Source organism: Balaenoptera ricei, chromosome 4, assembly GCF_028023285.1.
Source record: "Balaenoptera ricei isolate mBalRic1 chromosome 4, mBalRic1.hap2, whole genome shotgun sequence".
Classification (NCBI taxonomy): domain Eukaryota; kingdom Metazoa; phylum Chordata; class Mammalia; order Artiodactyla; family Balaenopteridae; genus Balaenoptera; species Balaenoptera ricei.
Genome location: NC_082642.1, coordinates 94,898,944 through 94,926,670, shown reverse-complemented (window position 1 = coordinate 94,926,670; position 27,727 = coordinate 94,898,944). Strand labels below are relative to the sequence as shown.

At 37.5% G+C, this 27,727-nt stretch overlaps 2 protein-coding genes and 1 non-coding gene across 7 annotated transcripts in view; 1 reads left to right on the top strand and 2 right to left on the bottom strand.

Annotated features, from left to right (window-relative positions):
- RABL3 (RAB, member of RAS oncogene family like 3) overlaps nt 1-2,127 on the bottom strand; it is a 37,587-nt gene extending 35,460 nt beyond the window's left edge. For both annotated transcript variants that reach the window (XM_059922142.1, XM_059922143.1), the window contains exon 1: nt 2,070-2,127. In XM_059922142.1, coding sequence (XP_059778125.1) covers nt 2,070-2,115 — 46 coding nt within the window. In that variant the 5' untranslated portion in view covers nt 2,116-2,127. The remainder of the gene's footprint in view (nt 1-2,069) is intronic.
- Nucleotides 2,128-2,303: 176 nt separating this feature from the next.
- The window catches only part of GTF2E1 (general transcription factor IIE subunit 1), a 54,089-nt gene continuing 28,665 nt past the window's right edge, over nt 2,304-27,727 (top strand). For 2 of the 4 annotated variants that reach the window (XM_059922139.1, XM_059922140.1), the window contains exons 1-2: nt 2,304-2,402; nt 6,987-7,464. In XM_059922139.1, coding sequence (XP_059778122.1) covers nt 7,017-7,464 — 448 coding nt within the window. In that variant the 5' untranslated portion in view covers nt 2,304-2,402; nt 6,987-7,016. Of the gene's footprint in view, nt 2,403-2,434; nt 2,587-6,986; nt 7,465-8,994; nt 9,067-27,727 lie in introns of those variants that run through there. The other 2 variants (XM_059922137.1, XM_059922138.1) reach the window with 2 other exon arrangements.
- On the bottom strand, nt 14,479-14,609 carry LOC132365608 (small nucleolar RNA SNORA70). The gene has a single exon (XR_009503138.1). It is a non-coding gene; the product is annotated as a small nucleolar RNA SNORA70 (small nucleolar RNA).

The window sequence follows — 27,727 nt, the reverse complement described above, 5'->3', positions numbered from 1 at the left end:
TGGGGAGATTGATTCTATGTTTTCATCATTAGAACTAACTTAGATCAAAAGAATGCACTTGATTTGCTGGGGAAAAAAAGTTCAATATAATCAAATAAATGCCAGCTCCAAACAGAGCTGGTAATGCGTTAAGCTCATCCCTTACATATGAAGGAACAAAGAGAAAAGAGTATGTGCATGTTAGAGAGACTTTCAGGATTCCTTACTAAATTATCAAGTATCTCTATGGGATACAAACAAATTTCTAAATCCCTAGTCATTCCTTTATATATTTGCGAAATCCTCAAAATCTCACAGGGGAAATGAGCCTTTATTCAAAAGTAAACTTTGAAATTTAAATACAAAGGCAGATGAAATGTAAAAAGTATATTCTAACTTGTCAGACAGCAAATCACTGTTAAATGGGAACTGATAAAAAGACAATAACTGACTTTGCACATATAGCCTAATATCAGTGAATGTGTGACAAGATCAATCACTTTCCTGGTGGGCATGGCTGTGTCTTCTGTTTTACAACTAAACTATAATAATAATTTTAAAAAGCTTACTAACTGCCTGATCACTTTTTCACATTTAATACAGCAGCCAATTCAACCCTGTTGTGTAATGCACTGATTCCACAGTTATATCCCCAGCACCTAATTCAGCATTTGCTATGTATTGTAATAGGGAAATTTTTTTGGGGGAAAAAAATAAATCGACTAGTTTGAACAAGATGTAACATGAAGCAATTGTTAGATGCAATAGAAAGGTAATTATAAATGAGAGAGAGCACCCACTTCACATATCATGAAGAACGGTGTTAGCTCTGGATTCTTCTAAATCCTACTTGGTGATAACTCTTACGAAGCCCATTTAGACCACCGTTGCTTTCTTTATCTGCAAAACTGAGTGCTTTTATTAAATTAACTTCAGCACCACTTCATGCTAAAGAACTAAAGTTGACATAAATTGGATTATGTTCATAGAATTTCATAATGCAACTTTCTGAAGGGAATATTAAATAATGCTCTCTGTAAAATACTTTGCAATGCAAATAATCTGCAGGCAATGTGAAAATGTTCTCAACCTCCTCCCCTCACCAATTTTATTCAGTTTGGTAAGGCTAGTTTTCAAGTTCTTTGGGGTATGTCCTCTCCACCTCCAAGCATCTGACACAACGTCTTTGCTCAAGCAGACATCCAAAGGTCAACTCCAGAAAAGCACATCTATGAAATGCAAGGTTAACATTTTTTCCAAGTTCTTAAGAAGCTTAGGAGTGGAGGGTATGAGAAACAGGATAGTGAAGGGGAGACAGAAACACAGACTTCAACTCCTGTTCTCAAGTGTCCAAGGTAAGAATTTTAACACTAGGATTAAACTGGGCTCAGCATTAAGTCCTAGCTGCATCATAAAATGGCCCTTATCTTATTTTTTCTATTTCTTCCAGCCTAGCACATAATAGTTTTTCAATTAAGATTAAACAGAACAAAGAAAAAAGAAGCGCAGTTGAGAGTAAAACAGGTCTACCACCTGATAGTTCACGAAATAATATGGGTTAGTGTTCTAAGTATGGGGACTCCCGGCTCAAACTAGTTCTGTCATTTACATCTCTTTTTTTGTAAAAGAGATTTGTCATTTGTGAAATTGTTTAATAGGACTGATCTCAGGATTAAATGAGTTAATATATGCAAAGCACTTGGAACAGTGTCATTCTTCTTAGTGCACATTTGATTTCTTTAATTAACAAAATCTCTTAAAGGCAAGGTCCGAACTTCTGTCTCAGCACGGCGCCCAGTACAACACTCAACCTCCGCAGATCTTTTAAAACAAAGGATCACTAGGCTTCGGTCGCCCTGGAAACCGACGTAGAAACCAGCGAAAGCAGAGAAAGGCCCCGGCTCCGCGCCCCCCAACCCGTGCGATTTGAGCAAAGTCCTCTGGGAAGTGTAGTCTTTAGGCCTCGAGAGGGAATTCAGCCACGGGCCAGAGTCAGTTAGTCGGTGGGTGTGTGAAGGGAGAGTGAAAGGGGAGGATTTTCGGATAACTCAAAAGTGTCGGGAGCCCCAGAGGTGGGTTAACCGGCTCACCTGAGTCTCCCAACACCAGTACCTTCACCCGATCCAGGGACGCCATCTTGCCACTGCCTTCCTGAGGTTAACGCCTATTCCGGGATTATAGGCCAATCAGAGCTGGGATTGGAAGGCTGAGTCTTCAATGTCATTGGCCAATAGGAGCGTGACTGTCTTGATTGAAGGCCTCAGTGTGCTGATTGGCCCGCCTGGTTAAAAGTAGCGGGTGGTTTCTAAAGCTGGTCGCAGGAATAGGGCGTTCTCCTTGTCGCACAAGTGGCGTGGCTCGTTTAAACCACTAGTTGAGGCGCTGAGGGAAGCTGTAGTGGGAGTGTTCGAGGATTCGCTTTGGTAAACCTTGTTCCCTGTTCCTTGTTCTCCGTTCCCTGGCCCGGCGCCGTCTTTCAGGGTGTCTTCTACTTTTCGCTCCTTTCTCCATAGCTAGCCTCCTCCCCCTTAGCTACTCTCTTGACTCGGTTCTCTTCTTGGTCTTCCAAAGTACTATTGACTCGGAGCGGCCCATGTGCGACCTCGGGTAGGACGGGCTTGGCTGCGCCGAATGTGGCCTCTGGACTCAGCTGGCAGAGTCCGAGGGGATCTAGGGTGTCGGGGTGTCACAGTGGGGAGGAGGTGAACATTACCGGGCTCGTGGAGGCTAGCTTGTCCGGAGGTTTCGCGGTGATATGCCACTGTATGTATGAAGGCGTGGAGAGTACCGTGAAATATGGTAGCCGAGAAAGCCAGTTGGTTGTGTAGAATCCAAGTTCTTCTGGAATTGGAATAGAACTATACTGAAATAATCTGACAGGACTCCCCACATCCACTCCTTCCTTCTTTTCTTTTACACGCTGCAGTCAGCATAATCCTTTAGAATCACGAATTTGATGCTTTCACCTCCTTAAAACCATTTGAAGTTTAAGAAGAGGGTTTCCAATACCCTATCTTTTTCTACTCTGGAAGCTGCAGTGGAGGAAGTGAATTGGGGGGAAGCTGGCAGGGTGGGCGTGTTTGAAGAAAAGGTGCTTTACAAGACCTATTGAAAGTTTTATGGAAGTACTAGACCAGCTGTGCTGCACGTTGGAAAGTCAGTGGTGAACAAGATTAATCTCTTGGTCTCCGAGGTAGACATGGAGAAAGTATAAGTCTGTTCACTGCAGCGAAGAAGGGGAAAGAACTACAGGAACGTGTGAAGGGGTGGGGGGGATCATTCTGAGCTACTAAGGGGAATCTGAGAGGGTGTCTCTGAGGAAATGTCATTTGAGATGTGAAGGATGATTAGGAGAAGGGCTTTGGGCTTAGCTGCGGGAGCAGAGAAAACAGCATGTGCAAAGGCCTGGAAGTAGGGAATGCGTGTGTGGCTCACAGAATTGAGAGAATGCCAGCGTGGCCGGAGATGAAGCTGAGGAGGGTAGACCAAGCACAGAGAGTGCATTCATTTCAACTTTGTTTCTCCAACTCTGTTGCCCGGTGTTTGTATGATTAGAATACATAGGGTTCAAAAACAAAACCAACTTGCCTTTGGGGGTCTGGTCTGGGTAGAGTGGTAGGTGAGGCTGGGAGGTGACTGATGGATTCTGAGGCTAAAAAGAAGAAACAAGGCCTGGCCCCCAGAGGTCACACACTGAAAAGTCTCCAGAGGCCAGCCAAGCGCCTTCCCTGTTTAAAAATGTCAGCTGCTCTTTAGCTGATTGTTTCCATGTGGGAACATGGTCTCATTTTTTTTCCGCAGATATTTGCAGTTCTCAAGAGGGCCTGAAAAATTGAAATTGATGTGAAATCTCATGATTTTTAATGTTGACCACAAATTCAGAAAATTTTCAAAACATTCTTTGAGTCAAACGATGTGGCACAGGCTACCAGTTTGAGACCTCTCATCTCAGTATTATGAAATCCAGAGATTGAGGAGATTCAGCATAATTGGGGGAGTAGAGGCAGTGAAGGAGAGAACACAGTGTTCAGGAAGGAGGATTTTAGAGTGCAGAGATTTTGAACAAGGTGGCACAGCATGACTTCTTTGCTGAGTTCCAGTTTCATTTGTTCAGCCGCCTGCTGGACATCTTCACAGTAATATTCTGTGGTATTTCCTCAAAGACAAGCAACTAAAACTGAATGAATGCCTCATTTCTTCCAAACCTGTTCCTCTTCAGGTGTTAACCTGTTTCTCATAGTAGTACTTTTCTCTTCTAGTTACACTGGTTTAAAACAAATAGCTATATGTTATTGTTTAATAGGTATAATGTTTTAGTTTTACAAGGTGAAAAGAGTTGTGGAAGTGGTTGGTGGTGATAGTTGGTTAACATTATGAATGTATTTAACATTACTGAACTGTCTGCTTAAAAATACTTCATCGGTAAACTTTATGTTATGTATATTTTATCACAATAAAAAAAAAATGGGAAAAAAACCCCAAATAGCTATTTAAAATTTTCCTACTCTGTAACTCCATTTCCAATGTATTATTGGGTCCTTTTGAGTTTGTTTCTCTAATAAGTTTCATTCATCCTGTCCTGTTATAATTTTTCTTGTCTTTCGTAGTTTAGGTTTGATTACTATCGCTCTTAATGCTTCCACAGTGCCTCCATTTTCACTTACTTCAGCCCGCTTCTCAAATTGTTTTAAGAGTCACTTTTCTAAGTAGGGAGTCTTATTATGTATGCTAGTACTTAATGGAACTCTTACAATGCCAACCTTGAAAGTCAAACACTTTACATGAATTATCTCATTTAATCTCATACATCAACTCTATGAGGAAGGCACTGTTAATCTGATGAAACTGAAGCTGAGAATTTTCCAGGGTCACAGGCTAAGAAATGGTGGAACTGGCATTCAAAACCTAAAACTATTGGACCACAGAGTTCTCTTGTCACTCCCTTTCTCAAATCTTTAGGGCCCCCTAGGGTGTTTCAGGAAAAGGTAACAGGCTGAATGATGTGGCACAGGGCCCTCCCCATGCAGGATGTGCTTTGGCCAGGTATGTAATAGTCAGGTACCCAGTTTGTTGGAAACAGTGGTCAGGGACTTATTCTGTATATTAGAGTCATCTAAGGAGCTTTAAAAATTAGTGTGATGCCTAATCTGGCCTGCCCAGACCAGCTGAAACAGAATCTCTGGGAATGGGGCCCAGGGTGGGTACTTTTAAATGCTCCCCAGATGATTCTGCTTTACAGCTAGGGTCGAGAACCATTGGCCTGGAAAATGGAGTATATGGGGTGGAAGGTCAGGGAGGGGAGTACAATAGGAAATAATACTGGAAAAGTAGGTTATTTTGACATTTGTCTGCCATCCTTTGGTCTGTTTCCGAAGCCACATATTGTGTTCTGCCAACTGTTGACCATGTAAAACAAAACAAAACAAAAACCCCAAAACTAGGTTCAAGTTCAATGTATAGGCCAAATTGAAAAGAATAAAATGCATATCGCAGTGTGTTATGCTACTACTTTGGTGTTGAACCCAGGCACTTGCTTGGCATCCTTAAGCCTTGGGATGACAGGAAGGCTCTAGGACCACAGGTTTGGATCTAGGTGCTCCTTTGTTATCTCTTATATATAGTCATGCCTGAGTATTTACAATCCAAAATATAACTGACTTTCCTTTTATTTTTCCTTTATTAAAGGTAGGGTATTATATCCACCCCCCCCCCCCACCATATGTGTATTCATTGGTTATTTAGGAATATCTTTTTAGAATAGTACTGTGGATATAAAACTGTTTCTTATAAAATAGGGTGATAGGGTTGATTACTGATTTTAAATAAAAGATTCAATAGAAACTAGTATTAATAACAATATGATTCCCTGTGAAAATAATTCAATAGGATGTCTGTTAAAAATTTCCTTATAGTGTAGGGAAATTTCATTTGATATAGTCTGTGATACAGTCTGTGTGCCTGGCCGTTTTTAGTTTGAGATGTATTAAATTGATATAGATGGTGTCTTTATTAACAGGTGCTTCCTAAGCACATTACATTCTCATTTATTCATCACAACAACCTCATTGAAGTAGTTGATATTATCCTTGTTTCTCAGAGAGTGAAGTGTGGCTTGAAGTTGTTAAGGGACTTGCTCAGGATGACACAGCCACTAAAACAAGGCTATCTGACTCTAATTCCAAATCCCAGGCTTTTTAACAACCACATGAAAGTCTAGCCCATGCCAGTTTGGGCTTCTAGAAGACAGCTTTCTGGGTACAGTTAGCTTCTACTTGTCCTGCAGGGGATCCAGTATTTAAGGATATCTTGGTGTTTGTTGTTACTGTTTTTTAGAACCGTATAGCGTTTGCTTATTTGGTCATTTAACTTTTCAAGGTTGGTAAAGCTGTCTGGATATAATTGTTAATTTCTTTCAGATTTATAACAGTAATTTTGCCAAACATCCCAGCTGGTGATTACTTAGGCATTTCTTGGTTTGTTGTGATTTTATTGTGAGAGCATGACTATGTAAAACATCCTAGAATCTATCTTGGTAGAAAATTTTTACTCAAGAAGAGAAATAAAGGCACTTAAAAGAATATGCTAACTGCTAAGTTTCTCAGGGTTTTTTTTCCCCAGCATTCCCAAAGATCTGTAACATTAAGAATAATGAGACTTCGTTTAGATTTTTGTGTTTCTCTTTCTGAAATAAAGTGAGCTTGATATAGTATATCATTGCTATAAGTAATGTTAATTTTTGGAATTAAACACACAGTAGGTCATGAAAGTAACCATTTAAGAAATATGTCAAGCTTTTAAGATGTAATCTTTTGTGTACTCTAGAGTAAAGTCTTGTTCTCTGTTAAATGCTTAGGCATTATAAGTCTTTTAAAAACAATGTTGTAAGTACCTTTGTGGCACTCCAAGAATAGCAATTACCAGCTACCTAATGGGTTGATTATTCTAGATTTAAAATGATTACGTTGTCCTTATGCCTAGCTAATTTTCTCCTTTTTTTCTGAATTCAGTAAATTTAAAGTTGAAGTTTGCTGCTAAAGATGGCGGATCCAGATGTCCTCACTGAGGTTCCTGCAGCATTGAAGCGGTTAGCCAAGTATGTGATCCGGGGGTTTTATGGCATTGAGCATGCTTTGGCCTTGGACATCTTGATCCGAAACCCCTGTGTGAAAGAGGAGGACATGCTGGAGCTGCTCAAGTTTGATCGGAAGCAACTTCGATCAGTCTTGAATAATTTAAAGGGAGACAAATTCATCAAGTGCAGAATGAGGGTAGAGACTGCTGCAGATGGGAAAACCACTCGCCACAACTACTACTTTATCAATTATCGTACTCTTGTTAATGTGGTAAAATATAAATTGGACCACATGAGAAGGAGGATTGAAACTGATGAGAGAGATTCCACCAACCGGGCTTCCTTCAAATGTCCTGTCTGTAGTAGTACTTTTACAGATTTAGAAGCTAATCAGCTCTTTGATCCCATGACAGGTGAGATTATTCCAGTTTATGAATCTTTCTTTTAAGTAACTTTTTAAAGTATGTATCCTTTTTCTTAAGTTGATTCATCTAGTTTTTAAACTGATCATATATATCATTATAAAAGTGGATATATTGGTGTAAGTAAGCATACAGTCATTCTTAGTCTTAATGTCCTGTTTGACTGTCATACTACTTTTAGAAGCTGTTGCAAAGCCTTTCTCCTTTGCAAGGGAGTACTCATCCATGGACTGTTCTTTTATCCATGGCCCTCTACCTCTGTTTTTGCCCCCATCCCTTATTTACAACTGCAGCCTAATCTAAAGGGTTGACTTTCTCTACCACTTTGAGGCTATTCTGACTTTACTAAGTTTACATTTGAACTCTTCATTCAACAAATATTTGAGTATCTACTTGTGCCAGTCACTGTCAGACAGTTATAATAAATATGTATTATTAGAACTTAAATACTTTATTAGTGGAAGTGCAAAGTGCTATCAGGAGGATATAACTAGGGCATCTAATGTGGATTTGGGGAGCCCTCTCAAAGAAGTTTAAACAGCGGGGGCCTGAAAGATAAGTAAAAGTTAGCCAGATGAAATAAGAGGGGCACTCTTTCCAAGTTAACAATAGATATTTAGTTTCTTAGCCATTCATTAATGGAAGCGAATCGTCAACAGGAGTTATAAATTGCTTCATTTAATTAAATGCTTTAGTTTTAAGGATTTTTCTAATCAACACAGAATCTACAAAGCATGTTTTTTCTAAAAATACATGTCTAACATTAACATGGGACACTTTAAAATGCTAGGTTATACTGTACATAACTATACATAACAGTATAGTTATGCTGTTATTTGTAAACTGGAAAAGAGACTATAGTTTTACTAATTACTCAAGTGGATCAATTTTGTGTTAAAAATTTGTAAAAATCTATAGAAAGAATCACAGCTGTTAAGTTAGATTGTCCCTTTGTTATGGCTGAATTCAGGAGTATAGGTTACTTTTTAGTTCATAGATCTGACTTTAAAATAACTATCTGAAAAGTATAATTTAAGCTTTTACACATGAAATGTTTTATTGTAAAAAAAATTACAGGTTTATGTACATGTTTAATTTTGTATATGTTATATATTGTACATTTTAAAGAATTTAAAAAAATTTTAATGGGAAATAATGCCAACATCAATTAAGATTATTCACAAAAAGAGCAGTGATGGCCTATGACTTTTTTTCCCCTTATTTACTGTGAAGCAGTCATCTTGGATGAAAAGTCATTTAAAGAATTCACATTTGTCTTAAATGTTTAATTTGTCTGAACCTAACTATTTACCTTGAAAGGGCTTAACTAGGAGAGGTCTTGGTTATGAGAAAATCTTAGCCATCCTGAGTATAAGAATTGCTTGAGTGTACTATAGAGGAAGGTTGTAGACTATATCTGGAGCTCTTTCAAAGTAGACTAGAAAAGTCTCATGATTTTTGCTATTCACTCTAACAGATTTCTTAAAGGAGCTCTGGGTTTTGGTTTTTGATTTTCTGCAGATGTTGGTGTTACAGTGGTCGTCTTCGTCACTCTTGACTGCAGTGAAGGTGTTATCCAGTCCCTCAGAGAGGGTAATCTAAAGGAATATGCTTCTACTACATTTATGCATCACTTGATTCTTATTTAATTTCATGAAAGTTTCTAAAAGGAAGTTATCCCACTACTTATATATCAGTATTTAGGAGTTTGATTCATGATGCTCTTCGAATTTTACCTAGGGTTTGTGTCTGAATGAAATTAGTTGTAATCAACAGGTGGCTTGTGGAAGAGATGGCCTGACCAAATATAGTCAAGATTATTTGTGTGAGGGAATTGAGATAGGGTAGGGAGCATGAAAACATATTATGAAAGAGAGCTAAAACTGAAACAGTTGTTTTGTGGCCAGTCTGAACAGAGACTGTATTCTTAATATGAGGGTTACGGTCAACATGATGGTGGAAAGAAGAGGTTCAGGAGAGCAAGAATAAGTCACTTTACATTGGTATCGCTCATGGGAGGATGCCCTGATCAGCCAACACTAATAGTCAACTTAATTGGCAGTTATGTCTCAGTGAAGCCTGAGATACCATGATTGAAAATTCTTAATTACTGGGAACCCTCTTTATGAGAATATACTTGCCTTTTGATTATAATTTGGTTTTTCATTTGGACTTTCCTTTACAGAGAGAATATGATAATTGGGTGATATTAGACCCCCCAACCTCCTTGTCAGTCTGGTTTTGTTTTGTTTTTCCACTATTAGTACCTTGACAACCCTCCCTTGTTCTTCTATACATTCCCTTTAGAAATCTTGGACTTTTTCCCTCTGTTCCCTTCCTGTTTTGCTCAGTATTCATTTCTCTCCCCCTCATTTTGAAGAAGACAAGAAATAAACATTTGGTATGTGTATCGGAGGAGGAGGAGGGAAGTTTTTCTGCTGTAATATTTATTCTCTGTTTAAATTGATAGTTACAGTTTTCATTCGAAGCCAGTGCTGTACAAAGCTGTTCTATTTCTTGGTTGCTATTGGAGATTGATGGTGTTTCTGACCAGTGATGGAGGTATCTAATGGGCTTCTATCTCCATTCCAATGTCAACAGTTCTTAGGTTTATAAACTATGGTTTATATTAGCAATTGGTGGTATTCAGGAATTAGATTTGAAGCCTTCTAGGCTTTACTACTTCCCTGATAAAAAGTTCTTAACTCAAGTATATGGGCAACTCTGCCACTGGACAGAGAGTAGTGACTCCTAGATGAGTATCCAGGAATTCTGGGCTCAGGAAATTGGATCCAGCAAGAATTGTTTTACCGGCATTAATTCACACATAAGCCAGCAATTTTCTTACTTCAGTTTATAGCTTTTCCCTCCCCCACCTCTCTTTTTCCTGAAAATTGTAGATTCTTTCCATACTTCCCATTTAGATTCTGCCCTTGGTGTTCTGGGGTTGAACTCTCCCAGTGTTTGATGCTTGATATGTATAGCTAATTTTATTTTATTTTATTTTTAACATCTTTATTGGAGTATAATTGCTTTACAATGGTGTGTTAGTTTCAGCTTTATAACAAAGTGAATCAGCTATACATATACATATATCCCCAAATCTCCTCCCTCTTGCATCTCCCTCCCACCCTCCCTATCCCACCCCTCTAGGTGGACACAAAGCACCGAGCTGATCCCCTGTGCTATGCGGCTGCTTCCCACTAGCTATTTTACATTTGGTAGTGTATATATGTCCATGCCACTCTCTCACTTCGTCCCAGCTTACCCTTCCCCCTCCCTGTGTCCTCAAGTCCATTCTCTATGTCTTTGTCTTTATTCCTGTTCTGCCCCTAGTTTCTTCAGAACCTTTTTTTTTTTTTTTAGATTCCATATATATGTGTTAGCATACGGTATTTGTTTTTCTCTTTCTAACTTACTTCACTCTTTATGACAGTCTCTAGGTCCATCCATCTGCTAATTTTATTAAAATGGAATAGCCTAGCTTTTGCCCACTAGTCCCTGGTTTCAGAAACTTAATCAGGCAAAATCAGCTGTTTTATTTCCTGAAATATGGGCGTCTTATGTAATCAGAACAAAGGTAGCATGGCATGAAATCCATCAATCAGCAGAATAGCATATTGTAGTTCATAAATGCATGTTTTAGATTTAGCAAGGCTCTGACCATGTGAAGAGACTTAGCATTTCTACTTTAGCAATCTCAACCACAGTGATTTCATTAATGACACTTCTAAGTTAAATTCAGCAACATTCTTCCCCAAAAGGGAGGGGGCGATTGTATTTTCTTTTTAGGTGTTAAAGTTAGATGATATGGAAATAGCTTTATATTTTCCATTTTTAATTTAAAAATTATGCAGCCATGGTGCCAGAAAAAATTTTGAAGAGAAAAAATTACGACAAAACTACCACCCTTTTTTTACGTGTTATTTATAATTACAGTCATAGTCAAGAATAGTTTGTGATCTTTTGGTCCCTTAATGTACCAACTCTCCTGTTTCTACCTAGTGTTCTAAATATGTTTTTAGGTGTGATTTTCTCCCCTGTTTTCCTTTCCACCCCTTTAGGGCACTTTGATTATATATATATATATATATTTTGCTGGTATAGATATGACACTTTGAATATTTTTGTATATATAGCATTTTATTCTTGTTTTTAAAATTTTTCCTTAAGGATTCTCAGCAGTGGGAGTATTAGGTGAAAAAATATAGTTTTATAGCTTCTGTAAAGGCACATAAGGCAATGTAGTTTTATTGTGGGTTGGGTAAAATTGTTAGGTGTTTGAATTAGAAATAGTTTGGGAGCCCCTGTTACTGAATTCACCTAGAGACCAGGGGATCCCATTTTAAATAAACTTTGAAGTAAGTTAAATTTTTAAAAAAGGAATCTTATAAATGTTTGTTTAATACAATCTTATAAATAGGAGCTAAGAGATTATCTAGTTCAACTCATCAAGTGTGTGTGGGTACACACACACATGTCTGTTATACTGTAGGTTTTGGAGGATCTTACAAAGTAATAAAAAAATGTAGGGCCATATAGATTTCCAGAATGTTTTAAATGAGTACTGGGGAAGATACGATAGCTTTCATGGAGATTCAGCTGTTGTGTGGCTCCATGGAAAAGACTTAGAGTCAGGTAGATTTTAGGATTAGTGTAAAAGAAGTCTTTAAAAACTGACTCTAAAATGTGTCCAATAAATAACTCTTAAAAATAGCCAACAGTGGAAACAGACCTCTTCCAGTGGTTAGTTCTGAGTCACTCAGAATATTCAAGTAAAGTTCTTATGTACTTGGGATATTCATTTCTAAGTTTGGTGTTAAATCACGAGTCCCTCTTTTCCTTGTGACTGCAGGAATGCTTTTTGATTTAGACAGATCAGTTTCCTGATCCCCACATCATTGAAATTCCTCTTCAGTTCCTTTAACCTAACATTTTAGGTCAGGGTCCTGTATTCATGAGCCTCTTAAAGACTTGTTTCCTTCGTGCTCACCTTCATAGAACAAGCGTTTTCCTGTCTTCATCTCTCTCTACTTAAGGCAAGAAGATGTCTTATAAGCAGTGTTTCCAATTCCTGAAATGCTAAAAACACAAACAAACATAAAAAGAAATCTTTCTAGGATTACTTTGCTCAGTTGCTGGTTTGGAATCTTTGCCCAGGATGGGTTCATTAGAAACTTACACTGGAAAGCTCAGAGGTGTGGATTTTGGGGAGACTGATGATGGGACAGAAGGAAGGTGATTATTAGAATAAGTTAAAAAAAAAAAAAACTAGTTATGGAAAAATAGTAAGGAACAAATGTCTTCTCTCTGCTACCCTTCACTTTCCACCAAAAGCTTTAGGGCTGATTTTTTTTAAATTTTGCTGCTCTTGATTTTAAGGGTTTGAAAACTTTTTAAAAAAAAATCATCTGTGTTTTATCTTTTTTGTATTTTGAAGCTGATTACATAGGAACAAACTTATTTGTGAAAGGTTGCTTTTTAGTTTTGATGCTGGCATATAACATTCTGTTGATTATTGTCTTTCAAATAGTCATATCAAAACCACATACTTTTTGCCTGCTCACTGCATGTTGAGATGAATTTGATTTGGGCCTAATTCAGAGAATTTATTATTGATATAAGCTTCAGTATTCACCCAAGTACCACACTTCAATTTATTGTTTTCCCTCCCAGGCATAATACATTTTTTCCCCTTTATAATGAGTTCCAGAATCTAGGAATAATGCATGTTTAGACCAAACCTAGATGTGTTCAGTTAAGGAAGGACAGAAGCGAGTTTCATTGATTAAATTGAGTTTTGGGGGTAGAGTTATATTGGGTACATTATGAATACATTTGAGATCTTCTGAAATTAAAAATACATTAAACGTACTTCTATTTTTTTTCCTTTTGCATGCAAATGAATATTTCACAGTGTTATATGTTCTGCAGTGAATTGCTAAAGGATGATTTTTCAAATTCCATTTTATTATAGGTAAAATAATTATATAAAATATATAACTCTGCTCTTCTCATGTCTGTTATTATTTTATAATAGCAATTCCTTTTTTCATACACTTCCCCTTGCCCAAGTAAACTGAAGAAATTTGCTTTATGAAATAAGTTTGGAAATTAGAATAAAGGGTGACTTTCTGAGACTTTAGTATTTGGCTTAACATTTTAATATATATACCCCTGAACATTTTGAGTTATAAAAGGTTTAACAGAGGACTTGATAGTGCTTTCAAAGAATATCGCAAGAATGACTGTGTAACTTTTGTGTATTAAAAGGAGTCGAGTGATTTTGGAGAATTCAAAATAATATTTGTTTTCTTTCTTCTAAAAATACGTAAGTAATATATGAATGTAAACTTGTTGAAGACTCAAATAACAGAAAAATAGATAGACTAAAATGGCAAGCCTAGTTTTTCTTCTCTATGGTCTCCCGCGCAACCCAGTCCCTCCTCTCTCCATCTTTCTCTCTGTTGACAATTGGTAAGTTTTATGATTATATAACGTGTCACTTTATGTCTCCAACCCCACCTCACCCTCCCTCCTCCATAAGCCTTTTTGAAATCTGAGAAAGCAAGGTGATTTTTTTTTTTTTTGACAGGAAAGTAGGATTTATTGGTGGGCATGAGTAAGGAGGGGACAGTGCCAAAGCTCTCATGAGTGAGAGCCGTTTGTCCAGGAGACCACAACTAGGGATGTATTTGACCCCACAGCCATCCGGCATGAGCCGCTTTTCTGCTGCCATGTTTTCATATTCATCTGCATTAAACTTAGTAAATCCCCAGTTCTTGGAGATGTGGATCTCCTGGTGGCCAGGGAACATGAACTTGGCCCTGAGTTGGGCCTCAGTCACGTGCTCCTTGTTGTTCTGCAGCTTGGTGTGGATGGATATTATGACTTGGCCAATGTGGACCCTAGCCACTGTGCCCTGGGGCTTTCCAAAGGCACTGTACATACTTGTCTGGAGTCTAGATTGGGGACAGCATCCAGACATGAATGTCCACTGGAAAGGGCTGTCTCCAAGGTCCCTTAGGGCAACCTGTATAAGCAACAGGCTGTACACTGCCCAGGAGGCTGCTGTTTGTAGCCATTGCACACCAGGCCTCCACAGGGAAAGTGATTCTTAATTAAATATTTTGTTATAACAGCTCTGGTTATTAACGCTTGACCAACTTATGTTAGTATTGTAAGGGTTTTTCAGAGCACTTATTACATTGGGTCTTTTTGTGTAATCAGTGTTTTCAGTGGGTATGTCATTTTCAGAGGGTTTTTTTGTTTTGTTTTGTTTTTTAAGCAGTGGCTATAAGACAGCAAAGTGACAGTGTATTAGGATTCCAGAGCCATGGCTGGCTTCCAGTCTTGGGCTATGTTAGTAACTATTCCCTGGGCAAATCCTACAATCATTGTAGGCCTTTTTTAAGGATATGTAAAATGATAAGTTCAGTCTATTCTATACCATATATGGTTTCTTTCAACTCTAACTTCAAAGCACCCTTTGATTTGGAGAATAGTTGACAGTTTAAATAGAGAAGCTATTAGAGAAGCTTGGGGATGTTTTATCACTGCTTTTAGAAGATAATGTCACTTTGATTAATTTGAAATCCTAGGTTAGGAACTGAAACACCTTGTTATAGTAGTGTTCGTATAGAAAATATGCTATGTTGAATTAGGCCGTCTTCAGAACACATTGTGGCATAATGGGGAATAATATTTAGGATTTTTGGCAGTCTTATTTTCCCAAGCTTTCCAGTTTACTCCCTTTCCTCATATATACATAATCTATAAAATATTCAGTGGGAGGGGAACCAATGTCCAAATTTGATTCCTAAGATATATACAGTGGTTGGATTTTTACATAGTGGTAAAATTAATACCATATGTTAGTGATGTGTCTTGAAGTTTGTTTCCTCTTTATTTCACTAAAATCCTAGCGATTCTAGTCCCAGTAACTTGGTTTTAACATGGAACTGTGAATTGTCTTCTGTTTTGTTTTGTTTATCCTAGAAGCTTCTTGAGTGAAGGGAAGTAAAAAACTTTTACTCAAATTTTTTTCATAGAATTGTCTAGAAACATTAAGCCATTATCTCTCTTTTTCTTTAACATCTTTATTGGAGTATAATTGCTTTACAATGGTGTGTTAGTTTCTGCTTTATAACAAAGTGAATCAGCTATACATATACATATATCCCCATATCTCCTCCCTCTTGCGTCTCCCTCCCACCCTCCCTACCCCACCCCGCTAGGTGATCACAAAGCACTGAGCTGATCTCCCTGTGCTATGCGGCTGCTTCCCACTAGCTATCTATTTTACATTTCGTATTATATATAAGTCCATGCCACTCTCTTACTTCATACCAGCTTACCCTTCCCCTTCCCCATGTCCTCAAGTCGATTCTCTATGTCTGCGTCTTTATTCCTGTCCTGCCCCTAGGTTCTTCATAACCGTTTTTTTGTTTTGTTTTGTTTTGTTTTTTAGACTCCATATATATGTGTTAGCATACGGTATTTGTTTTTCTCTTTCTGACTTACTTCACTCTGTATGACAGACTCTAGGTCCATCCACCTCACTACAAATAACTCACTTTCGTTTCTTTTTATGACTGAGTAATATTTCATGTATATATGTGCCACATCTTCTTTATCCATTCATCTATCGACGGACAGTTAGGTTGCTTCCATGTCCTGGCTATTGTAAATACAGCTGCAATGAACGTTGTGGTACATGACTCTTTTTGAATTATGGTCTTCTCAGGGTATATGCCCAGTACTGGGATTGCTGGGTTGTATGGTAGTTCTATTTTCAGTTTCTTAAGGAACCTCCATACTGTTCTGCATAGTGGCTGTATCAATTTACATTCCCCCCAACAGTGCAAGAGGGTTCCCTTTTCTCCACACCCTCTCCAGCATTTATTGTTTGTAGATTTTTTGATGATGGCCATTCTGACTGGTGTGAGGTGATACCTCATTGTAGTTTTGATTTGCATTTCTCTAATGATTAGTGATGTTGAGCATCCTTTCATGTGTTGGTTGGCAATCTGTATATCTTCTTTGAGAAACGTCTATTTAGATCTTCTGTCCATTTTTGGATTGGGTTGTTTGTTTTATTGATATTGAGCTGCATGAGCTGCTTGTAAATTTTGGAGATTAATCCTTTGTCACTTGCTTCATTTGCAAATATTTTCTCCCATTCTCAGGGTTGTCTTTTGTCTTATTCATGGTTTCCTTTGCTGTGCAAAAGCTTTTAAGTTTCATTAGGTCCCATTTGTTTATTTTTGTTTTTATTTCCATTTCTCTAGGAGCTGGGTCAAAAAGGATCTTGCTGTGATTTATGTCAGAGTGTTCTGCCTGTGTTTTCCTCTAAGAGTTTGATAGTGCCTGGCCTTACATTTACGTCTTTAATCCATTTTGAGTTTATTTATGTGTATGGTGTTAGGGAGTGTTCTAATTTCATTCTTCTACATGTAGCCGTCCAGTTTTCCCAGCACCACATATTGAAGAGGCTGTCTTTTCTCCATTGTATACTCTTGCCTCCTTTATCAAAGATAAGGTGACCATATGTGCGTGAGTTTAGCTCTGGGCTTTCTACCTGTTCCATTGATCTATATTTCTGTTTTTGTGCCAGTACCATACTGTCTTGATTACTGTAGCTTTGTAGTATAGTCTGAAGTCAGGGAGCCTGATTCCTCCAGCTCTGTTTTTCTTTCTCAAGATTACTTTGGCTATTCGGGGTCTTTTGTGTTTCCATACAAATTGTGAAATTTTTTGTTCTAGTTCTGTGAAAAATGCCAGTGGTAGTTTGATAGGGATTGCATTGAATCTGTAGATTGCTTTGGGTAGTATAGTCATTTTCACAATGTTGATTCTTCCAATCCAAGAACATGGTATATCTCTCCATCTGTTTGTATCATCTTTAATTTCTTTCATCAGTGTCTTATGTGTTCTGCATACAGGTCCTTTGTCTCCTTAGGTAGGTTTATTTCTAGGTATTTTATTCTTTTTGTTGCAGTGGTAAATGGGAGTGTTTCCTTAATTTTTCTTTCAGATTTTTCATTTCAGATTAGTGTATAGGAATGCCAGAGATTTCTGTGCATTAATTTTGTATCCTACGACTTTACCAAATTCATTGATTAGCTCTAGTAGTTTTCTGGTAGCGTCTTTAGTATTCTCTATGTATAATATCATGTCATCTGTAAACAGTGACAGCTTTACTTCTTCTTTTCTGTTTTGGATTCCTTTTATTTCTTTTTCTTCTGTGATTGCTGTGGCTAAAACTTCCAAAACTATATTGAATAATAGTGGTGAGAGTGGGCAGCCTTGTCTTGTTCCTGATCTTAGTGGATATGGTTTCAGTTTTTCACCATTGAGGACGATGTTGGCTGTGGGGTTGTCATATATGGCCTTTATTATGTTGAGGTAAGTTCCCTCTATGCCTGCTTTCTGGAGGGTTTTTATCATAAATGGGTGTTCAATTTTGTCGAAAGCTTTTTCTGCATCTATTGAGATGAATATGTGGTTTTTCACCTTCAATTTGTTAATATGGTGTATCACATTGATTGATTTGCGTATATTGAAGAATCTTTGTGTTCCTGGGATAAACCCCACTTGATCATCGTGTATGATCCTTTTAATGTGCTGTTGGATTCTGTTTGCTAGTATTTTGTTGAGGACTTTTGCATCTGTATTCTTCAGTGATATTGGCCTGTAGTTTTCTTTCTTTGTGACATCTTTGTCTGGTTTTATCAGGGTGATGGTGGCCTCATAGAATGAGTTTCGGAGTGTTCCTCCTTCTGCTATATTTTGGAAGAGTTTGAGAAGGATAGATGTTAGCTATTCTCTAAATGTTTAAGCCATTATCTCTTGCTTAGATTTTGCACTACTCTTTTAGCTGGTCTCCTTGCTTTCATTCTTGATTCTCATGTAGACCGTCATAGCAGCCATTGACCCTTGTAAAAAACACATTAGGTTATGTCACTCTTCTGTTCAAAACCCTCCAAAGGCTTGACCCCTCAGAAAAGTCAAAGTCCTTAGTAGAACTTGGAAGGTCTTTTATCTGTTCTTTTCCCTTCTCCTCCATCCCCTCCTACTCCACCCCACCCCCCATTTCAGTTACTATTTCTACCATTCTCCCTTCTTTGTTCACTGCACAGCAGCCGCACTGTGCCTTGCACTCACCAGACATCCCTTTACTTCTCCTTCCCTTTTATTTTTTTATTAACATCTTTATTGGAGTAAAATTGCTTTACAATGGTGTGTTAGTTTCTGCTTTAAAACAAAGTGAATCAGCTATACATATACATATATCCCCATATCTCCTCCCTCTTGCGGCTCCCTTCCATCCTCCCTATCCCACCCCTCTAGGTGGTCAAAAAACACGGGGCTGATCTCCCTGTGCTATGTGGCTGCCTCCCACTACCTATCTTTTTTACATTTGGTAGTATATATAAGTCCTTGCCTTTTTATATGCTGTTTCCCTTTGCCCAGATATCTACGTGACTTGCTCCTTTATATCTTTTTAGTCTCTGCTTACACATTGCTGTATCAGAGAGGCCTTCCCTGATTTTCCTGTATAATAAGCAATACCCCTTTCTACCACCCTCCTTTTTTATCCTCTTTCCCTGCTTTGTTTTTATTGATTGATTGATTGATTGATTTAACCTTTTTATTGGACTGTTGCTTTTCAGTGGTGTGTTAGTTTCTGCTTTATAACGAAGTGAATCAGTTATACATATACATATATCCCCATATCTCTTCCCTCTTTCGTCTCCCTCCCTCCCACCCTCCCTATCCCACCCTTCTAGCTGGTCACAAAGCACTGAGCTGATCTCCCTGTGCTATGCAACTGCTTCCCACTAGCTATCTATTTTACATTTGATAGTGTATATATGGCAATATATACACTACCACTCTCTCACTTTGTCCCAGCTTACCATTCCCCCTCCCTCTGTCTTCAAGTCCATTCTCTAGTAGGTCTGTGTCTTTATTCCCGTCTTGCCCCTAGGTTCTTCATGATCATTTTTTTTTTTTTTTTAGATTCCATATATTTGTGTTAGCATACAGTATTTGTTTTTCTCTTTCTGACTTACTTCACTCTGTACGCCAGACTCTAGGTCCATCCACCTCACTACAAATAACTCAATTTTGTTCCTTTTTGTGGCTGAGTAATATTCCATTGTATATATGAGCCACATCTTCTTTATCCATTCATCTGTCGATGGACACTTAGGTTGCTTCCATGTCCCGGCTATTTTAAATAGAGCAGCAGTGAACATTGTGGTATATGACTCTTTTTGAATTATGGTTTTCTCAGGGTATATGTCAAGTAGTGGGATTGCTGGGTCGTATGGTAGTTCTATTTTTAGTTTTTTAAGGAACCTCCATACTGTTCTCCATAGTGGCTGTATCAATTTACATTCCCACCAACAGTGTATGAGGGTTCCCTTTTCTCCACGCCCTCTGCAGCATTTACTGTTTGTAGATTTTTAATGATGGCCATTCTGACTGGTGTGAGATGATATCACATTGTAGTTTTGATTTGCATTTCTCTACTGATTAATGATGTTGAGCATTCTTTCATGTGTTTTTTGGCAATCTGTATATCTTCTTTGGATAAGTGTTTATTTAGGTCTTCTGTCCATTTTTGGATTGGGTTGTTTGTTCTTTTGATATTGAACTGCATGAGCTGCTTGTAAATTTTGGAGATTAATCCTTTGTCAGTTGCTTCATTTGCAAATATTTTCTCCCGTTCTGAGGGTTGTCCTTTCGTCTTGTTTATGGTTTCCTTTGCTGTGCAAAAGCTTTTAAGTTTCATTAGGTCCCATTTGTTTATTTTTATTTCCATTTCTCTAGGAGGTGGGTGAGAAAGGATCTTGCTGTGATTTATGTCATAAAGTGTTCTGCCTGTGTTTTCCTCTAAGAGTTTGATAGTGTCTGGCCTTACATTTAGGTCTTTAATCCGTTTTGAGTTTATTTTTGTGTATGGTGTTAGGGAGTGTTCTAATTTCATTCTTTTACATGTAGCTGTCCAGTTTTTCCAGCACAACTTACTGAAGAGTCTGTCTTTTCTCCATTGTATATTATTGCCTCTTTTATCAAAGATAAGGTGACCATATGTATGTGAGTTTATCTCTGGGCTTTCTATCTTGTTCCATTGATCTATATTTCTGATTTTGTACCAGTACCATACTGTCTTGATTACTGTAGCTTTGTAGTATAGTCTGAAGTCAGGGAGCCTGATTCCTGCAGCTCCGTTTTTCTTTCTCAGATTGCTTTGGTTATTCGGGGTCTTTTGTGTTTCCATACAAATTGTGAAATTTTTTGTTCCAGTTTTGTGGAAAATGCCATTGGTAGTTTGATAGGGATTGCATTGAATCTGTAGATTGCTTTGGGTAGTATAGTCATTTTCACAATGTTGATTCTTCCAGTCCAAGAACATGGTATATCTCTCCATCTGTTTGTGTCATCTTTAATTTCTTTCATCAGTGTCTTATAATTTTCTGCACACAGGTCTTTTGTCTCCTTAGGTAGGTTTATTTCTAGGTATTTTATTCTTTTTGTTGCAGTGGTAAATGGGAGTGTTTCCTTAATTTCTCTTTCAGATTTTTCATCATTAGTATATAGGATTGCCAGAGATTTCTGTGCATTAATTTTGTATCCTGCTACTTTACCAAATTCATTGATTAGCTCTAGTAGTTTTCTGGTAGCATCTTTAGTATTCTCTATGTATAGCATCATGTCATCTGCAAACAGTGACAGCTTTACTTCTTCTTTTCCGATTTGGATTCCTTTTATTTCTTTTTCTTCTCTGATTGCTGTGGCTAAAACTTCCAAAACTATATTGAATAATAGTGGTGAGAGTGGACAACCTTATCTTGTTCCTGATCTTAGTGGAAATGGTTTCAGTTCTTCACCATTGAGGACGATGTTGGCTGTGGGTTTGTCATATATGGCCTTTATTATGTTGAGGTAAGTTCCCTCTATGCCTACTTTCTGGAGGGTTTTTATCATAAGTGGGTGTTGAATTTTGTCGTAAGCTTTCTCTGCATCTATTGAGATGATCATATGATTTTTCTCCTTCAGTTTGTTAACATGGTGTATCACATTGATTGATTTGCATATATTGAAGAATCCTTGCATTCCTGCGATAAACCCCACTTGATCATGGTGTGTGATCCTTTTAATGTGCTGTTGGATTCTGTTTGCTAGTATTATGTTGAGGATTTCTGCATCTATGTTCATCAGTGATATTGGTCTGTAGTTTTCTTTTATTGTGACATCTTTGTCTGGTTTTGGTATCAGTGTGATGGTGGCCTCGATAATTACCTTAAACGTGAATGGATTAAATGCTCCAACCAAAAGACATAGACTGGCTGAATGGATACAAAAACAAGACCCATATATATGCTGTCTAAAAGAAACCCACTTCAGACCTAGGGACACATACAGACTGAATCAAGTGAGAGGTTGGAAAAAGATATTCCATGCAAATGGAAATCAAAAGAAAGCTGGAGTAGCAATTCTCATATCACACTAAATAGAGTTTAAAACAAAGAGTATTACAAGAGACAAAGAAGGACACTACATAATGATCAAGGGGTCAATCCAAGAAGAAAATATAACAATTGTAAATATTTATGAACCCAACATAGGAGCACCTCAATACATAAGGCAAATGCTAACAGCCATAAAAGGGGAATTGACAGTAACACAATCATAGTAGGGGAATTTAACACCCCACTTTCACCAATGGACAGATCATACAAAATGAAAATAAATAAGGAAACATAAGCTTTAAATGATACATTAAACAAGATGGACTTAATTGTTATTATAGGACATTCCATCCAAAAAGAACAGAATACACTTTCTTCTCAGGTGCTCATGGAACATTCTCCAGGATAGATCACATCTTGGGTCACAAGTCAAGCCTTGGTAAATTTAAGAAAATTGAAATCGTATCAAGTATCTTTTCTGACCACAATGCTATGAGACTAGATATCAATTACAGGAAAAAATCTGTACAAACACATGGAGGCTAAACAATACACTACTTAATAACCAAGAGATCACTGAAAAAATCAAAGAGGAAATCAAAAAATACCTAGAAACAAACGACAATGAAAACATGATGACCCAAAACCTATGGGATGCAGCAAAAGCAGTTCTAAGAGGGAAGTTTATAGCAATACAATCCTACCTTAAGAAACAAGAAACATCTCAAATAAACAACCTAACCTTACACCTAAAGCAATTAGAGAAAGAAGAACAAAAAAACCCCAAAGTTAGCAGAAGGAAAGAAATCATAAAGATCAGATCAGAAATAAATGAAAAAGAAATGAAGGAAATGATAGCAAAGATCAATAAAACTAAAAGCTGGTTCTTTGAGAAGATAAACAAAATTGATAAACCATTAGCCAGACTCATCAAGAGAAAAGGGAGAAGACTCAAATCAATCAAATTAGAAATGAAAAAGGGAAAGTAACAACTGACACTGCAGAAATACAAAGGATCATGAGAGATTACTACAAGCAACTATATACCAATAAAATGGACAACCTGGAATAAGTGGATAAATTCTTAGAAATGCACAACCTTCCGAGACTGAACCAGGAAGAAATAGAAAATATGAACAGACTTATCACAAGCACTGAAATTGAAACTGTGATTAAAAATCTTACAACAAACAAAAGCCCAGGACCAGATGCCTTCAGAGACGAATTCTATCAAACATTTAGAGAAGAGAACTCCTATCCTTCTCAAACTCTTCCAAAATATAGCAGAGGGAGGAACACTCCCAAACTCATTCTAGGAGGCCACCTGCTTTGTTTTTCTTTATTATACTTATCAACACCTGACGTTATTTTTTGTCTTGGCTACTCCCCAGTAGAATGTGAGCTCCAAAAAAGCAGCTCAGAAGATGATTAGGAAGATTTAGGGAGGGAGAATGTGGGAAATCCTTGGGACGTTAGTTGTGCTGTGTTGGAATGAGGCCTCTGCAGCAGGGAAGGTTTGATCCTGCCTGTTTCTTTGGCCAGCCTTGAGGACTTGGGCTGCAGCATGACTCCTGCTTCAGCACTGCAGCACCTATAGCATATCAAAACAATTGGGCTTCTTTTATTTTGATTGATTGATTGATTTTTTTTTGTAGGAAAATGGCTGAGTAATATTCCAGTTGCAATTAATATGTTTGACAAATCTTTGACAGTGAACTCTAGGCATTAGGTCATGACCTATTCATTGTGTATTTTGGAGTGAAGAAGGAAAAACCACAATCCAAGTAATATCTAATTATTTGGGGATTTGACCCATAATGTCCTCTTCCCTTTTCCTCAGTTATGATAAATTTCCAAAGCATTTTCTTCTTGTTAAACTAAGGAGGGTAAACGTTTTTTTCCCCTTTGGTTTTACCTGTATTTATTCATTGTTCCCTTGACTGAATACTCACATAATTAAAATGATGAGTAAACAGTTAAGTAGAAGACCTTGGCCAGCATAATAGACACCACCTGAATTTTCTTTTTCTGTGTTTAGCAAAGGAAAATGTTATGTTTGAATTTTGTTGAACATTACTGTTTTTTTTTTCCTTTTGTTCCCAGTCCCTTCTCTCCCCTCCCCCATGTCTTTGATTCCTTTTTATTTTTACATTTATTTTTATTTTTACGTTTCTTATTTCTGGCAAAAGTTAAAACTGTATGGCCCTCTTTCCCCTCACTCTCCCTCTTCTTTCCCTCTCATCCCGACAAGTAGGTCTCTATTTCTTTTCTCATTTTGGAGTAATAACTTACCTTCACTAGAAGAGTCCTGAGTCATAGAATTGGGATATTCATATACTACTGCATGGACAACCCTAAAATATAGTTTTGAAATATCTATTTTTAAAAGATCTTTTTTCTCCCTATTTTCAATGCCTGGTAATTATCTACATCTGGATATATTTTAATCCTTCTTGCAAACCTGATACATTAAGACTCAGCTGAGTCAATGCCAGGCATGTGATGCACATTTAATGTTAAATAAATTTTTTGTTACAAATCCTCTTTTCTGTTCCATATTTTTAAAAATTAGAACCTATGTATATACATGGGAAAAGTTTGCTAAATTGTAGCTGGCAGGGATGACAGGAGGTAAGGAAAGGGATGTGTAATTCAGGATGGTACGGTGAATTTACTCTTTTGAATCAGAAAGATTTGTATTTGAATCCAGGCTTAATGATTTTTGCTTTTAAGCTATGACCTGGTGAACTTAACTTCTCTGAGTCTTTATTCCCTCGTATGTTAGATTTGAATAATACTCTTGCACAGACTTGGCTATGATGAATACATGGGAATATTTGTAAAGTAGCTTTTTTAGTTTTTTTTGTGTGTGTGTAGTTTATGGGTGTATATGATCAGACATATATGTTATCATTGAACTCTTCTTTTTCTCCATATCTCATCATCTGTCAAGCTTTGCCTAAAGAATCCTTGTAGCCTTCATTTTCTCTCTGCTGCCACATTCTTTGATCTAGCTTGCATGTTCTCCCTTATGTGGCTTCTTGGTCTTATGTGTGGCAAGGGAAAAATGGTAAAGAGCTCTGAGTTTCCATTCCAGTTTCTTCTCTTATTGAATAGTATATTCTGTGCAGTATAGTATAGTCCAGTTTCAAGAAGAGTTGGGATATTTATGATATTGATTACTTAACAGCAGCTCTCCACCAGGGGTATGCATTAGATTCCTTGTCTCCAGATACCTTTCATCTCTATTAAACTTTAAGCGTCTTGATGACAGATTCTGTGTCTATATGTGTTACAGTACTGCCCCCTCAGCAGAATGGTACTTTGTACGGTGTGTGCTGAGCCCCATCTCCCTTTCAGATTTTGGGGAAATTGATTTGCATTTTTATAATGTTTAGTAAAATTTATAAAAAATGCTCCTGGTATGTTAAGCTAGTCTTAAGTCATTTTCCATAAAATGTAGAATTTCTTATTTTTCTCGGACTCCAGGCCTGGCTTTTGACAGGCTGCTTTCTTGTCTACAACTTGTGTTTGTATGATAAACATAGGACTCATATGTCAGGCTAGCTTTTCTTCTTGTAATGTTTGCCAGACATGGTTGTTGTTGGAAGACAGTTCTCCATGGGTCTCTCACATGTTATGTATGTTTTACAAGCAGAGATGCTACTGACTGCCTTTTTTCTAGACTGTATTTTTCAAAGAGGTTTATATAGTGAGCAGCCTTGGAAGATAGAGTTATTGTTTCTCTCCAGAGCAAAAGGCAGGTTTGCTTACTATTCAGTATAATAAAAAAGTCTCCCTCCAGAGTCTGTTTACTTAGTGTCCAGCATGGTAAAGGTAGTATCACCCTACAGAGCAAAAGACAAGCATGTTTATGCCCATTATAAAAGGTTTGGGTTCCTAAGCTCAGGGTTTCTTTCCTGGAACATGATCCACTGCATGTACACTTGTCATCTGGCCATCTTTGTGTTACCCTATGGGAAATGGGACTCAGGGAACTGGCACAAAACCTGACACTGGTACTGCTATTGCCATGAGTAATAAAGTTCTTTTCTCTAACCTATAAGTCTTGTGTCTGTCTTCAGCATCTATAAAACCGTGGTAGGATAATTTGTTAGTTTACGAGTAGGGTAAAATTTCAGATCCGTCACAGTTTTTGACAGTAATATGAAAGCCACTCTTTTCAGAACTGCAAAATGGGCCCTCTACAAGTAATTCTTGTTAAGCCTTAATCTACATTAAGCCTGGGTCTCTGGAAAGGTACCTAGATGAGGCTAGAGCTCAGGTTCCTTATGACCATACTGTGTTTTCTCTTTTCCCCCTGTTTTTTTTTAATGAAACTAAATTTATTCAAGTTCAAGGACTATCGTTCTGAAATAATCTTGCTATGAAATGATGTTAACAGTGATCTCCTTTTCTCTCTCTTTTCCCCAAATAAAAGCATTGCTATTTTATACAGTTGAGCTACACTGGCAAGTGTGTTGATTTGTTTACTTAACACTGAAGTTTGGAATGTATGTTATCTTCAAGAGAAAAATGGGGTAGTTGGGAGGACATTTCTTTTTAATTGGGTAACATGACAATCTCAATGGTAAATAACCTAATAAACTAGGTAATAAAACATAGTATGTTGGATGGTGACAAATGTTAAGGAAAAGAAAGGGAGGACAGGACAGTGTTGAAATTTTAGGTAATGTTGGCTACGGAAGCTCTCATGGAGGTGACTTGAGTAAAGGTCTGAAGTTAGGAGACTAGCCATTTAACTTTCTGGAGGAAGAGCATTCTGGGCAGAGGGAACAGCAAGTACAAAGGCTCTGCAGCAAAGTGTTCCTGGTACAAGACATTGAGGAGGCTGATTTGTAATGCTTTGAAGACATATAATGAGAGGATTATAGCGTTGCCCTTTGCTTAGCTATCTTTTTATTCTTCAACCAGAGCACTTACTTTTATGTTTAGGTACTTTTTCACTTGAGGAATGGGATTTCTTCCTTTAAAAATAATTTGAAAACTACTAAACTAGATAATTTTTCTTCTGCAGTATTCTGTAGTTCTCCTTGATGGTCTCTCTAAGTGCTCATTTTTCAACAGTCAACATAAGTCCCGCATCTGTGTTTTTCAATTCAGCAGGTATTTGAGAGCTGTGTTAGATCTTACTTTACAGGCATACCTCGTTTTATCGTGCTTTGCTTTATTGCATTTCACAGATCATTGCATTTTTTACAAATTGAAGTTTGTGGCAACCCTGCATTGAGCAAGTCTGTTGGTGCCATTTTTCCAGTAGCATTTGCTCATTTTATGTTCCTCTGTCACATTTTGGTAATTCTCGCAATCTTTCAAGCTTTTTTGTTATCTTTGTTATGGTGATCTGTGGTTAGTGGTCAGTAACATCTCTGACGTTACTACTACAACTTGCTGAAGGCTCAGATGATGGTTAGCATTTTTTAGCAATAAAGTATTTTCTAATTAAGGTATGTACATTGTTTTTTTAGACCAATACTATTGCACACTTAATAGACCACAGTATAGTGTAAACATAACTTTTTCATGTCCTGAAAACCAAAAAATTTTTGACTCGGTCTCGCTTTATTGCGATATTTGCTTTATTGTGGTGATCTGGATCTGTACCTGCAATATATTTGAGGTATGCCTCTGTATGACTTACGTTTTAACTCCCACATGGATTATTTTCTTTATATTTCTGTTGAAGAGAAGAGACTGAGGCAGGTTGGAATAGTTAGAGAATACTCTAAGATAGCATACAAACTAAAACT